This window comes from Carlito syrichta, unplaced genomic scaffold (assembly GCF_000164805.1).
Source record: "Carlito syrichta isolate Samal-C Ts95f unplaced genomic scaffold, Tarsius_syrichta-2.0.1 Scaffold305658, whole genome shotgun sequence".
In the NCBI taxonomy this organism is placed as follows: Eukaryota; Metazoa; Chordata; class Mammalia; order Primates; family Tarsiidae; genus Carlito; species Carlito syrichta.
In genome coordinates, this window is record NW_007249754.1 from 943,239 (window position 1) to 959,195 (window position 15,957).

The 15,957-nt window shown below is 38.2% G+C and overlaps 1 protein-coding gene across 2 annotated transcripts in view; it reads left to right on the top strand.

Moving 5' to 3' along the window:
• COG3 (component of oligomeric golgi complex 3) overlaps positions 1-15,957 on the top strand; it is a 63,608-nt gene that overhangs the window by 29,505 nt on the left and 18,146 nt on the right. For both annotated transcript variants that reach the window (XM_008062137.2, XM_008062138.2), the window contains exons 13-16: positions 434-594; positions 7,130-7,232; positions 10,634-10,758; positions 13,409-13,498. In XM_008062137.2, coding sequence (XP_008060328.1) covers positions 434-594; positions 7,130-7,232; positions 10,634-10,758; positions 13,409-13,498 — 479 coding nt within the window. The remainder of the gene's footprint in view (positions 1-433; positions 595-7,129; positions 7,233-10,633; positions 10,759-13,408; positions 13,499-15,957) is intronic.

The following is a 15,957-nucleotide window of genomic DNA, read 5'->3' on the forward strand; positions in this document are numbered from 1 at the left end:
TGGTTTATTATAAAGACGAAGTCTCACATGTTGCCCAGGTTGGTCTCGAACCCTTGGGCTCAGGTAATCCTCTCACCTCAACCTCCCAAAGTGCTGGGATTACAGGCATGGGCCACCGTGCCCAACTGTAAACTAACTTTTAAAGAGCAAAAGCACTAAAATTCAGGTTATATTATACACATCAATAATAGAATTTATTTTAGAGTCTCAGGAAGGAAGTGTAAGGGCAAATTTGTTTGCCAGTTTTAAAATTGAGGAAATTGAAAGACACTTAAAAACTTTTCTGCGGACATTAAGTCATTTTGAAGTAGAATACAGTCTCTGAAGCAAAAGTGGTTCATATTGTTTCTGAATAATGTGGTAATATCTTTGCTTGTTTAAACAAAGTCTTTTTCTAAATCTAAAAGAATTGATGATTGTCTTTTTTTATCAGCTGAACAACTGGGGGCATTTGCAGCTGGAGTCAAGCAGATGCTGGAAGATGTACAAGAACGACTCGTCTACCGAACCCATATCTACATCCAGACAGATATCACGGGCTACAAACCAGCTCCTGGCGATCTGGCGTATCCGGACAAGTTGGTCATGATGGAAGTAAGGATCTCCTTACTTGGTCTTCTCCCTTCTTAAAAGTCTAAACATGACTTTTATGTTTTATACTAGTTAAAATAGGATTAAAAAAATTATCCTTCAAAAACTAAAATCAAGATAAACTTGCAATAAAAATCACAAGAGATAAAAATTTAAAAATATTGAACAGAAATAATTTGTGAGGTTGTTTTTCCTTCACCTTGTGTTTTATTTGTTTGTTTGTGTGTTTTTTTTTTTTTTTTTGAGTCGGAGTCTCACTCTGTTGACCAGACTAGAGTACAGTGGCATACTCACAGCCACTGCAGCCTTGACCTGCTGGGCTTAGGTGATCCTTCTGCCTGAGCCTTCCAAGGAGCTGGAACCACAAGGCTTGCGCCACCGTGCTGAGCTAATTTTTTTTTTTTTTTGGAGTTGGAGTCTCACTCTGTCCCCCAGGCTGGAGTGCAGTCACCCCAGCATTTGCTAATTGTTTGATTTATTGTAGAGATGAAGTCGCTCTATGTTGCTCAGGCTGGTCTCGAACCCCAGAGCTCAGGCAGTCCTCTGGCCTCTGCCTCCCAAAGTGCGAGGATTTTAGGTGTGAGCCACCATGCCTGGCCACACCTTGTGTTTTATAAACACTCTACTCAGGTCTCTCCCCTTTATCAGGAAATATGCATTCTGAATTTCAAAACTGAATTAGTGCTTCCTATGATTTCTTTTTTTAAAATAAGTAGCATAGAAGAAAGTTGATAACAAAGGAGCTATAGTTGATTGTGAGGATGTAACTGTGTCACGCTCTCACATAAAAACCTTGAGGCCATCTCCTCAAAATTACACAGTACTGATACTCAATTTATGGTTTGAAGACTTAGGTTTATTTTTCTGATCTTTCAATTCCTTATTTGTCATCATTTTGTTTGAGTTCTGGACAGACTTTAAATAGTAGGATATAAGTGTTAAAACAGAATTAGAACCTAGAAACTTTTAAATGAAAATTTTCAAGTATAAGCAAAAGTAGAAGCAATAATTTAATGAGCTCTTATGTACCATTATCCCAGCTTCAACATGGCCCCATTAATTATGTTTAGAGCAAATTCCAAACATAATTCAATCAGCAAATACTTCAGTAGGTAACTCTAGAAGATAAGGGCACTTTTATTTTTTAACACATGGCAGTGTCATTATCACACCTTAAAATATTGTAGTTTGATACTTAATATCATCAAGTATCCAGTTGATTCTAGAGGTTTTTTGGAGCTTTTGTTTGGATTTACCAGTTGTTAATATTTTGTCATATTTGCTTTATCTCTGTGTGTCACTGAATCACTTAAAAGTTGCAGACATCATGATTCTTCACTCCTAAGCACGTCAGTTCTTCTCCTAAGAATAAACACATTGTCCATATAACTACAATACTTTTTTTGCGTTCAAGGAAATTTATATGATTCAACAATATTATATATAGTTCATATTCAAATTTTCCCAGTTGTCCTTCAAATATCTTTTATAATTGGTTCAAAAAATAAAAAAGTGAGATCCAGTCATGGTTACTGTGTTACATTTGCTTTTTATGTCCCTTAATATCTTTAACTCAAATTTTGACTCCTCCCCACTTTTGTTTTTTTGGCATCTACTTTTTTGAAGTGACCAGACCAGTTTTAGGTAGAATATACCACGTTTGTCTAATTTGTCTAATTGCTTCCTCTTGCTTAGATTCAGGTTAAACTTTTTTTTCTTTCAAGAATATGACATAGTTGATGTGTAACTTCTTACTTCCTAATATCAAAGACACTTAATATCAGGTTGTTCTACTGTTGGCTAAGTTGGTGATTGTTAGCTCTCTTCATTAAAAGTATATAGTATTTCTCTCTTTGTAATTAATGAGTAATTATGGGATGACACTTTGAGATTATGAATTCCCTAATATCTCAGACAGTGCCTTCAGTATCCATTGATGATCCTTGTCTGAACTAGGTATTACATTGGGGGTAGCCAAATGGTAGCTTTCATATCTGCCATTTCTTCCATCTTTTTTCACTGGTTGGCATTCTGCTATAAAAAATGAATTTTCTGTTTTCTCTCTCTTTCTTTTCCCCACTCCTGCTTCATGTAGCATTGTAGACTAGTAGATTTTTTTTTTAAGTCAATGTATTTTCATGTTACTGTCATTATTCTTTTTGATGGTCAAATTTGTCCCAGATATGGCAAGTGGAAGCCCCTTTAGGTTGGTTCCTCTGACTTTTTGACGTGTCCCTGTAGTACCTTTTTTTTTTGTTTACAGATGTAGAGACATGGTTTATATTCTATACAATTTACCCATTTGAAGTTTATAGTTCAGTGACTTTTAGTATAGTCACAGATGTTTGCAACCATCACCACCCTCAATTTTAGAACATTTTAACATTTCAAAAAGAAACCCCATATCCTTTAGCTCTTACCCTCTACCTCAGGCAGACACTAATCTACTATCTGTCTTTATAGATTTTCTGTTCTGGACATTTTATGTGAATAGAATCACAAAAAATGTGTGTGGGTTTTTTGTTTGTTTGTTTGTTTTTTGACTGGCCTCTTTTACTTAGCATAATGTTTCCAGGTTCATCCATGTCATATCATGTATTAGTATTCCTTTGTATAATAGAATACTAATACATGAGGCTACTAATAAGCTTCTACTACTGCTTCTACTACTACTGCTTCTAAAGGTATATTTATTTTAAATATTTTTCCAACAAACTAGATTAATAATTTGGGATAATATTCCATTGTTTGGATATATCACATTTGGCTTATCTATTCATCCATTGGTGGACATTTTAGTTGCTTCCATCTGTGACTGTTACAAATGTTGCTATAAACATTCATGTATACTTTTTATAAATTTTCAATTTCATTAATGAAAAACTTATGTAACAGAATAATTTCTGATCAGCATGAATCAAGCAGTTACTGTACTGAACTGATATAATGTTTTTTTTTCTCCAAGGTTTGTCATGATAGTAAAATAATGACTAAAAGCACTTATGCTAGTAGTCATATGGTAGATAGTGGCTGTTGTCATTATTAAACTCTTGAGATATTTATTTATTTATTTATTGTCAGAGTCTCACTCTGTCACCCAGGCTGGAGTACAGTAGCACACTTATAGCTACCACAGCCTTGACCAACTGATTTCAGGTGATCCTTCTACCTCGGCCTTCCACATAGCTGGAACTACAGGTGTACTCCACCACGCCCTGCTAATATTTTGATTTTATTGAGGAGACATGGTCTCACCATATTACCCAGGCTGGTCTCAAACCTGTGGGCTCAGGTAATCCTCTTGCCCTCTGCCTCCCAAAGTGCTGAGATTACAGGCATGAGCCACCATGCCCGGCCCATCCCATCAATTTTTTAATGAGACATTTGGCTTCTTAGTAAATGTGAGTTTTGATATCTCTGCTTTTCTGTATTAAGATTTAATATAGTATCCTTTTAGATTCCCTTACTTACAAGAATGTGACTGATTCTTTACTGATTAAAACAAATCAAATTACTAATCTAGCTTGTTTGAAAAATATTTAAAATCAAATATACCGTTAGAAGCAGTAGTAGTAGAAGCAGTAGTAGAAGCTTATTAATAGCCTCATTATTTTATTTGAAAAGGTCCAAAGAAAATTTTGGTGCCAGAGAATTTAAAACTGTCGCCTGAGATAATTTTGCTAAGTCAGCCATGTTTCTACTATATTTTTCTGACAAATGTAATCTAATTTTTGCCAGGTTTGTAAACTACATTTTTACTTAGTTTATATCGATAGATCTAAGTTTATTTGTCTGTTAAAAATAGATTAAAGCTCATTTCTTTCTAAGTGTATCCTGTACTTACCAGCATCTTTTGTCACCATGGCAGTCTCTGTTAAGATATTATCCTGTTTCTATTTAGACTGCTTCTCCCAAAGTCACATGTCCTGATTTCCTTTATTTTTATTTTTTCAAAATAGATTTTATGTTTTAGAATAGTTTGAGATTTACAGAAAAATTATAAAGTTTCCCCTATTATTAACATCTATTACCATGGTACATTTGCTGCAATTAATGAACCAGTAATGATATGTTGGTGTTTACTAAAGTTCAAGGGCTATTCAGGTTTCCTTAGTTTTTATCTAATGTCTTTTCTGTTACAGGATTCCATTTATAATACCACATTACATCTAGTTTTCGTGTTTCTTTAGGCTCCTCTTGGCGGTGACAATTTCTCAGACTTTTCTTGTTTTTAATGACTTCAGCAGTTTTGAGGAAAACTGGTCACGTTTTTGTGTAGGATGCCCCTCTATTGGAATTTGTCTAATGTTATTCTTACAATTAGACAAGTGTTGTGGGTTTTTGGGAGGAAAACCACAGAGGTGAAATGGCATTGTCATCACATCATATCAAGTTACATCCTGTCAACATTAAGGTATTGCCCTTGGTTACCTGGCTGAGGTAATATGGTCAGCTTTCTCCCCTGTACTCTTCTTCCCTTTTCCACACTGTGCTCTTTGGAAGGAAGTCCCCTGCACACTCCTGCTTAAGGAGTGAGGAGTTATGTTCTACCTCCTTGAGGGCAAAGTATGTACATAAATACTTAGAACTTTTCTGCAAGGGAGACGTTTCTTTTTTTTTTTTCTGTTTTGTTTGTTTGTTCAATCACTTATTGATATCAGTATGGACGCATTGATGTTGATTTTATACTTAGGCTATAGTTCACTGGTACTTTATTTATATTGCTTCTCTAACAGTTTCATCTTTGGTCATTGGGAGCTCTTTCATTTGGCTCCTGTGTCCTTTTGACATACTCCACTGATGGAGGTTTTTGTTTTCTATTTTGAGCACTTGCTTACTTACTGGCACTACAAGATGCTTCAGTTGCATCTTATATAATATTTCCTGCCTCGGTCCTAGAATTAGCCATTTCTTCAAGGAGTACTGGTCCTTTTTATTGAAGGATCATATTAGAAACCAAGATCTGGGCACTAGTTATGCTCATTGCTTCTGGGGTATTGTTTCTAGCCCTGTCAGTTGACAACAAAGAAATACTTGTGTGTATACTAACTCACTTCTGTTGTTTCACATCTTTGTCAGCATTTTGACTTAACCTAGTTCTTTCAGTGTGTAGACAGATACATGTGTCATCATAGGTATTTTTGTTTTAAAATGAGCAGAGTGGAAGTATACACCCTCTTTAGTTTAATTTTCTTACCTATTGTTTTAAGACTTTTCCCCTAAACTCTCATCCCTTTCTCTGACTTCTGTTTACGTTGATCACATTTTGGCTAGTTAATATTAATTATTTATATATTACTTAAAAAGTAACGTACAAAATCAAATTTGCGGGGGTCAGATGTATGTTAGATAGGGCACGCATTGTTGAGGCCATCAGGTTTTGGTACAGCTTTTGTTATTCTGCAGGCTTATAGAAGGAATTCTCTGTCTGGATATTGCTATTAACAACAGGGAGCAAATAGATAGTCTATTTGCAGGAGCTGCCTTGACTCTGAAGGCCACAGAATGGATACGATGAGGACTAGGTCTGCTTCTCAACCTGATCTAGGGAGTATGCTTTCTGTTTACCCTCCTCTACCCTGCTGGTCTTCATTGGGAATGTCAGTTTTCATGTTATAGATAGAATGCCTGTTTCAATAGTTTTGTCTGGTACAATGTGGTGATAAAGCTTATATGTGCCTCCTTCCCGCTGTTGTTTGGTGATATATTTAGTAAGTTTATTCAGTCATTATGTGGCCAGTGTCTTGGATGCTTCCTTGTGTAGTGGACCTTTTGGTTTAAGGGTACCATGTGCAGTAAATATACTTGCTTTTATTTTGGTGAGGGGCTGGGCTATAAGAGTGATCTGACTGAGACATCTGTGTGCCATTTAGGGATTAGCTGAATGTTCTGGCTTCTACATGCAGTGGACTTGCCTGGGTGATATAGAGTCTGTCTTCTAAACAGATCTTTAGCCCTTTTTTCTGGCAGTAGCTAGAAGTCTGTTAGGTCCTCGTTTCTGTGTATTTCCACCTTTATAACCAGTGTAAATTAGTGGGATTTTTCATTCCTAATTTAGTAGTTGATGTCTTGTGTATGCTGGATGATATTCTTTAGTCAGTGAACCCATGCTAATTTTTAAAAAATCTGTTTCAGAAATAGTGTACTGTAACTATTATCACATAGAGGGAAAGCCTGTTTTTTGGATTGGCCAGTTACTTGAACCAAAGCATTTTTGACTTTCAGAATCTGTCCAGCCTTAAATGTGAATACTTTACTTCTAAACATTAAATTGAAAAGTAGGACTCTTACATGAATCTTGTATACTTGACCCTTCAGCAAATACCTTGTATTGGTTTTGAAATAAGGGAAAAGGCTGTATACATGTTTTTGAGAGAAGAGATAGCCCATACTACTTAAATGTTTCATTTCTACATATTGTTTTTGGCGTAATTCTCTTAATTAATTCATTTGATTTACTTCGTAAAAAGAACATGTTCACATTGCCAAACCCTGCTGAAAACTATTTTTTAATGTTCCTTCTGATTTCTCTATACAGCAAATTGCACAGAGTTTAAAAGATGAACAGAAAAAGGTACCGTCAGAAGCTTCATTTTCAGATGTTCGGTTAGAAGGAGAATCTAACAGTCTGACAAAATCTGGTATGTTATGTCTTAACTACCAACAGTTATTCATTCAATTAATAAACCTTTTACTTAGGGACTCGTCATGTCACAGGCTTGAAAAACAGCTTGTGCCTTTGGGAAGCCCACACTTTATGGGGGGTGGGCATTGCCAAGTCACAGACGAAATTCAGTAGTGTGTGAGATGCTAGTGGTAATATATGCATAGGCACTCTTGCACCATGACGAGGGGCATGGAGCTTACAAAGGGAGATGAACTCTGAGTGCAGGAAGGTGAGCTCACTATGAGGTGTGAAGTCTAAAAACTGGAATGTGTTTACGAAGAGTGAGAGCGAGCCAAATGAAGTAAGGTTGTTTCAAGTAGATAGAATAGGAAGGCATGCAGGAATGGAAGACAGTGGCTGCTTTGGAGAAGTTGAGTGGTTCGAGTGGGCCTAGGTTTGTATGTGGGGAAGGAGCAGATCAAATAGGGCAGATTGTGGTGGGTGCCATGTAATAGTCTCATGACCTTTGACCTTCTAGCTGGTATAGTGTATCAGGATGATTGCATCATCAGATTTGCATTTTGATAATATACTGAGTTGCTAGGACTGGGGTTAAATATTAGTGATGGAGATGTATGGAATAGCTTGGACTAGGGTGCGTGTTATACAAGGAGCAAAATTGTCCAGGAGTCACTGTGGATACTCGTGAGGGTCCTAGATACGAGCTAGATGGGAAGTAAGGCATCCTCCTCCCTCCCAGCTAAAGGGTGGCACTAAAGCACGACTCTTCGTGGTTGACTAGGAGGGAGGGTGCTGTAACTCCATGGCCTTTAAAGAGCCTCAGCTGCCTTAAGATCCCCAGGTTTAGGGCTGCATCAAGTATTCCAAGTCAACTCTAAACAGGTGCTACACCAACTGCAGACTGCTAAGCAACCTGGGTATTCCCCATCTGACAAAGGCATTTTATCCCTATAGTAGGGGAGACCCCCAGGGGGTCGACATTTCCTCCCCTGCAATAGAACCCTTGCCACATCCTAGGATACTTCTTGGTTCCAGTTTACCTCGTCAAGGGTTACTGGAGACCTGTCTTGTTGACCCTGGTCTTGTGCAGTTTCTCTTTCTCTAGTAAAGCTTGTTCTTTAACTCATGCCTGGCATGAGGAATTATTGGCAGAACTGTAGAGACTGGTTAGGAGATTATTGTGTTTTTCCATTTGAGAGATAGAGGCTTTTTGAACCAGGGTGTCGATGGGGAGATGGAAATTTAGGGAAAGGGATGTAGTTAGAAGTAGTAGAATTTGGTGACACACCAGTTGTGGGGGCTGAGGAGGAGTTGATAAGGTCCATATGGAACAGCTGAGAGGATTTGTATTACGTGAATCTAGAAGAATTGAGCAGTCCTGTGTTGTAACCACCTGCCATGCAGAGTGGGAAATGTGGCTAGTCTGAATGTGCTGTGTATAAAATGTGCCAGAAACATGTAAAATTCACACCAGATTTCAGAGACTTAGTATGGAAAAAGAATGAAAAAGTCATGTTAGTAATTTTCATGTTAAATCATGTTAAAATGATGATTTGGATATATTGGATTAAATAAAATACATTGAAATTAATTCTACTGGTCCGTTTTACTTTTTTGAAGGTGGCATTTTAATGTGAATCACATTTGTGGTTCACGTTGTATTTCTATTGGACAGCACTGCTCTAGAGACATCAAGGGGGAGGCTGGCTTAGAGATAAAGAATGAGTAGTTGGCATGCTGGGCTTGTATAAGATCACCCCCATACAGAGAGTAGAGCAATTATAGCAGAAGTCTGGGGGAGAGAACCGGAGCAAATACCAGTGTTATGGAGTCGATGGATGTGGAGGAGTGGACTGAGGCAACTGAGAAAGAACAGCCACGGGGTCAGAGTAGGCATATGTTGAGGGGAGTGAAGCCAGAGGCGGAAGGGTAATTTGAGTAAAACAGGTGAGAAGGATGAAAGCATGAGTTCATAGTGGTTAGAGAGTGTGATGCTAAGTTTTAGTATTTAAGCGGTGGAATAGTTTGATGTAAGAAGAAAGTCTGTACAAAGTAAGAACGTAATTCCGAAAGAAAGTAGTAAGAAAGTCTGCCTGTGGGGAAGGGGTGTGAGGATGGAAGCGAAATCTTTGGAGTTGAGAAGGACGTTGAGGACGGCCATCTGGTCATCTGTATGGTGACCGGTGTTACCAGAATGGTGGTAGAACTTGGGCTGGAAGGCAAGACTCTGAATCAGGTAGGACGAGTCTAACCACTTTCCCTGGTTCCCAGGTATATTAGAGGTGAAAACATTATGTTCATGGCATAGAACAAGGTGTCAGGGCAGATTGGTGTAAGGACCGTTCGTTGAAGAGACCAGTTATCAGTACCTTCAAAAAGCGTAGATGTGCTGAGATGAAAAACACCCATATCTACCATACGGATTCAAGACTTTGCATTTTATCACATTTTACATATGTGTGTGTGTGTGTGTGTGTGTGTGTGTGTGTCTGTGTGTATACACACATATATATAAAAACACACACATATATAAATTTTTTTGCTAATCATCTTGAAGTAAATTATTGACATTTTTGACATTTCATCCTTGAGAATTTTGCCATCTCTTAAAGTAAAGGCATTTCTTACATAACCCTAACCCATGATCACACTAACAATTTAACAAATGTTCTAGTGTTCTCTAAATACTTAGCCCATCTTTCAGTGTCACCTCTTGTCCCAAAGTATCATCCCAGCTCCACTTTTGTGGCTCGTATGAAATCTGGTCCTTGGACCCTGAAGTGATTGTGCTTCCCTTACAAGGGTGTGTGTCTGCCCAAGTGCACCCCCTCCTGCTCCTCCTCACAGTTTCCAGAGGCTGCCTTTTCTGACTTGTCCAGTGGTAGGGGAAAGCCAGCTCTGGTCACTCGGGAATTGGATATACTAACCAGGCCTGTGAGTGACATAGCTCAGGGTGGAAGGCAGGCTGACAGGCACAGCAGCTTTGGCCATCCTGTTAAAATGTCTTTATTTTCTTGTCTCTTTCCCATCTCCATAGACTGCCACTCGCTTCCACGTGGCTACATATAGATTGGCACCTTTTTCATAGTTGTGTTCTAGGAATATGCTTTTCATTTATTCCATAAAGAACATTGACCACAGTTTGGGAAAAGCAGGTTGGGTTGAGCATATCTTTGAGGCTGGAATATATATATGTATTTACTCCAGTGTGTTCTTACTTATTGTTTTAGATCTCATCTGTCACTGATTTAGATTTCTTATGGTATTCTTGATTAAAGGTAAGGCTGGAAACAATTGATGCCCTCCAGCTATTGATAACTAATGAGAATAAATAGTTTCTAGTTGTCTTGTAAATTATTGTAAGAAAAACACCCACAGTTGTAAAATGTGTTTTCTTTCCCATTTGGATTTTAGGTTCAACAGAATCCCTCAATCCTAAACCACAGACCACAATTTCTCCAGCAGATCTTCATGGAATGTGGTATCCTACAGTTCGAAGAACTCTTGTCTGTCTCTCCAAATTATACAGATGCATAGATGTATGTGTGTAAATTTTTGTGTCTTTACTGTGAATTGCTTGCTCTTTCACTTGGAATATTTTAAAATTTAACTTTCATTTTAAGATCTTGGTGCCAGGTTTTGATATTCTTAGAATCATGGTTTTTAGATATGGAGGTAACTTGAAGGTCAAGCTAATTTAGGGTTTCCTAATTCACTAATGGTCTTTGGGAAGTCTATGAGCGCCTCAAACTTGTGGGTAAATTTTGTATGTATGTTTGTATTTGTACCTTTCTGAGGAGAAGGGCTTTAGCGTTCATCGATTCTTTTTTTTTTTTTTGAGTTGGTGTCTCACTTTGTTGCCCAGGCTGGAGTGCAGTGGCATGCTCACGGGCCACTCCAGTGTCGACTTGCTGGGCTCAGGTGATCCTTCAGCCTCAGCCTTCCAAGTAGCTGGAACTACAGGCATGTACTACCATGCCCGGCTAATTTTTTGATTTATTGTAGAGATGAGTCTTACCAAGTTGTCCAGGCTGTTCTTGGACCTGAGGGCTCAGGCAATCCCCTCACTTTGGCCCATCGATTCTTAAAGGAGTTCATGACTACAAATAAGTTTAAAGCTACTTATTGATTTGTTTACCTGAGTTTATAGATGAAGATAAAAAGATGCAGAAATGTTAAATGATACATTCAAATGTCACATAGGTATAATATACCTTTAGTATTTAATTTAGTATTAAATGCAAAGACTTTAATTTTGCACTCAATTGGAATCAGCAACCTTAACAAGTAGTGTTATGATTATGTGTGTTTCTAATCATAGACTAATAAGTTTAGTTATTTCTTGATGTTAATAGCACTTTTTATTTTAAAACTATGTATTGATTTCAGGGACAGAGTTATTTTAAGCACTCTAGTGATATGTTATCATTCCCTGCAGCATCAGATTTGTTGACATTTATTTGCTGTCAATGATTTGTTGCTGAACCAAGGTATTTTATAAAATTTGATGATTTTAATTCACTTTTAAACTTATTAATCTGATGGCTACAACCCAACTGCATATAAAGAGAGAAATGATTAAATATAGCAGTGACTGCTATAGTGTTCAGATGCCATTATTTCTTAAGAATATGATTAAAAAATAATATGCATATATCCTCATACTACACATAGTTGTTTCAGTGGGCCAGTAGAGACTGCACTACTCTGTATTTAATTTAAACTGTATAATTGCCAGGGTTTGTGCTTGTAGATTTTGAAAAGCAACCAGAAGTGCCTTTTGCCCAGTTCTGGAACTTTAACAGAAGAGGCCAGATTGCCCCTACACACCTAGATGTCTTAGCCTTTTTACCCAACTGGAGAGAGGTTTGGATATTTGGCATCTCTTCTTCCCCAGGTTCCCCATTAGGTATATTGAATGATTCTATTAGATAGGGATTCAGACACTTCCTTCAATGGAGCCAGGACCTCAGGGAAAATATGCAGGAAGCATATTCCACATAGAGTCCATTGTCCTCACAGACCCTAGTAAATGAAGCCTCTTGGGGTGCTTAGCAAGGATTTTAGCCAAACAGCAGGTAGGTCTAAGGAGGTCATTCTGTTGGTTTTTGTTTTACACCTTAGACTTCCCTGCTCTTTTTTCACCTAGCTCACAGTCAAATCTTAACCCTTTAGTCTTACTGATCAGTGCTGAGGAAAGAATCCATGAAAAACATGTTAAGGCTGTGCAGGAAAAGGAGAGGGCCTTGGTCCAAGCCTTCCTGGGCAGGGTTGGTGACTCAGAAGGAGGCAGCCTGTCTCTTTTCTGCACTTGCCTTGTGGAAGACATCAGAGGGAGAAGCCATGCCAAAAGAGAATAGCTTTGAGTAGAAGGCCAGGGTCCAGGTGGCCTCACAGTCAATATTTTGCTCATACCCATCCATCTTGTTTCTATCTCAGGAAGAATGGAGGCAGGGAGGGAAGAAGGAGGCTGACAGAAGTCTTGGCATGACCAACATGCCACACCTCTGGGAAGATACAGAAATGGCAGAATTAAATTAAGAGCCATTTATGTACCATTTTGTAACTTTTTTTTACTCTATTTTATAAGAATTTCACTACCTCCTTCAGCATTTTTTTATTTCATGAACAGTATTCTATATTTAAATTTACTAATATTTTATTTGTCAATTCATCATCATTGAACATTTAGTTTATTTCCAGTTTTTTGCTCTTTTAAATAATACTGTAATGAAGAGCCATGTACATGAATCTTATGATACTGATTAATTACTTGAGGTCAATTTTTAGAAGTGGATTTGCCAAGGTTTGTTTTAAGGTTGGGTTTAGACATTTTGAAAAACAGCCCCACAGCATGAGCCCATGTTGGAGTGGGGCTCCGTGAGGTCAGAACTACGCCTGCCTGCTGACCATTGTACTTCCCAGCATTAGGCACAGTGCCTGCATACAGTAGGTGCTAGTAAATATTTACTGAAGGTCATGTGAGTGTTTCCAGAGGTGATTGCACATTGAAAAATTGTGTTGGTCTAGAAAGGTTGCATGGGAATAGAAAACCAGGAGGAGTACCAGCAGTAAATTAAGCCAGCGGTGGGGCAAGCAAGCAGTGTTGCTGCACTTGCAGCTAGAGTTTTCCTTTTTTGCTCTTGTTGCTGGTTGCCACTAGCCAGTGTTTCTCTTTTATTCCACCAGAGGGCAGTGTTCCAAGGATTATCACAGGAAGCGTTGTCTGCCTGCATTCAGTCCTTACTTGGAGCATCCGAGTCCATCAGCAAAAACAAGGTTTGATGAAGTGTTAGGTGAAATCTTATTACCTGTTATTTTTGGAATGTAGCTTTTACATATAGGCATAGGAATGTAAAGCCATTTTGGCAGTAGGATTTGTTTAATGTGATGTAATTTTGAGGCCCCTTGAGAGAAGCTGAGTATATTATAGTGCTAAATAAAGACTGCACTAATATATAAGAAAGTTCAATTTTTCTAAAGTTCCAAAAATGACACGTAACTTTATACATTCTGTAGGGTAGAGATTTCTTGCTTGTAGCCTTAACATCTGGGAACTGATACTACTGTTTCTCTGGAGTACCAAGAAAGCATTTTCAAGGAGGTGCAGCAATTTATAATCATCCCTACAATGACATTTCAAATAGTTGAATGGCCTCACTTGGAGGAAGTAAGCCAGCTTTGCGGACAGGCAGTTGTGGCCCTTGGTTGTGTGACTTGAGGTATTAATAGTTACATGAGCATGTGGCTTGCAGTTTTTCAGGAAGGGATCTGGGGCCAGGGGCTGCTGGCTTGTGCTTCTCCCATAGCCCCTGAGTGGTTCTCTTTTCAGGAAGTAGAGCATGGCCAACGTGTTGCTCTGCTGACTCTCCTCTTAACGATACCTGTCACCTACAGGGAAGGAGCTGTGGGGGCTGGTGCCAGCCAACACTTTATTGCTACTTGGAGTATTCAAACTCTGTGAAACTTCTTTGACTTCCAGATTTATAAATTTGATTTCTAAATTCAAGGCTTTAGGTAAATTAATTTTTAAAATTCCCCACATAAAGGGATTTGGCATATTGTTGCTAGAAAAGCTCTGTCTTTTTTTTGCAACCACATTTTCACATGAGGACTAGAAATAAAGTTATAGACAGGCAGATTTAAGTTTTTGTTTGTTTGTTTGTTTTTTGTTTTGAGTTGGAGTCTCACTCTGTTGCCTAGTCTGGAGTGCAGTGGCGTGCTCACTGCTACCGCAGCCTCAACCTGCTGAGCTCAGACGATCCTTCTGCCTCAGCCTTCTAAGTAGCTGGAACTACAGGCTGGTGCCACCATGCCTGGCTAATTTTTTTGATTTATTGTAGAGATGAGATCTTGCCATGTTGCCTGGGCTGGTTTCAAACTCGTGACTCAGGCAATCCTCTCACCTCGCCTCCCAAAGTGCTGGGATTATAGGCGTCAGCCATCACACCCAGCCCAGATTTAAGTTTTAAAAAGTGCTCTCACATTTTCTTTTTCTTTTTTCTTTTTTTTTTGAATCTCACTCTTATTCTGTCCCCTAGGCTAGAGTGCAGTGGCATGATTACAGCTCACCGCAGTCTCAACCTCCTGGGCTCAGGTGGTCCTTCCACCTCAGTGTCCCAAGTAACTGCGGCTACAGGAGTGTGCCACCATGCCTGGCTAATTTTTTGATTTTTTTGTAGAGGTGAGGTTTCGCTGTGTTGCCTAGACTGGTCTCAAACTCCTGGGCTCAAGCAATCTTCCCTCCTCAGCTAAGTGCTGGGATTACAGATGTGAGCCACCGCGCCCAGATAATAGGTGAAATTAGGAAACACGTGGCTAACATTAGGGAAATGGTTGAGTAAATTGTGGCATTAGTGGAGTATTACACAGCTATTAAATTTTTAAAGAATGAAACAATAAAATTTGATTCAAACATGTATACAGTGTAACTTTAACTATGCAATAAAAAAATGCATTGAAGAAAATATGTAACAGTGACAGCTTTGGGGTGACTGGATGATTTTTCCCCCATTCCCCACACATTTCTTTATTTTCTAGATTTTCTACAGTGGGTATGTATTTCTTAGATCATCAGAAGGAAAAAAAACATGATTAAATTAAGACAAAGTTCCTATACTGTGTCCTCTTGTGCTACTGTCCATCCTCTCTTTTAAAAAAGGGCAGTTTAGCTGTTCATTCTTTTGCCCCTGTGATCTGTAGGCCATCCTCTTTTATCTAATTCTGTTTCCTACATGGTAGAAGGGTATTGGGTATGCATGAGGAGTTTGTGTGCTTTTTTACTTTCAACTTTTTAAAAGTAATCAATGAAAATGGCTTAATGTCTTAGAGAATTTTTCAAGTTTTTAAGACAAGAAATTGTTCTTCCATACTTAAATTGAGCACCTAGCCTGTTGGTAAATGAACATGATGCTATTTGCTAGCTTCTCATAGCTTTAGTAAATATAATCTATATAATAATATTTTTTGCATCAGAGTTGCCACAAGTTCCTTTAAAAACAGAGCAACTATTCAAAATGTGTAGCATTTTCTACTCATCTGATGCGCTTTGTTCTGGAATGCAAAGTGAGTTTCCATCACATAAGTCATACATATAATGGCTATGTTTATTAGAAATGGGGAGAGGGAGACTAGGGAGAAGTCACTTTGTTTAATAACCCTTTAAAAATTTATATTGCCTACTGAAATAATTTTATTTTTTCCTAATGTGTAAACAAATTTATTAGAAGTGTTTTCAA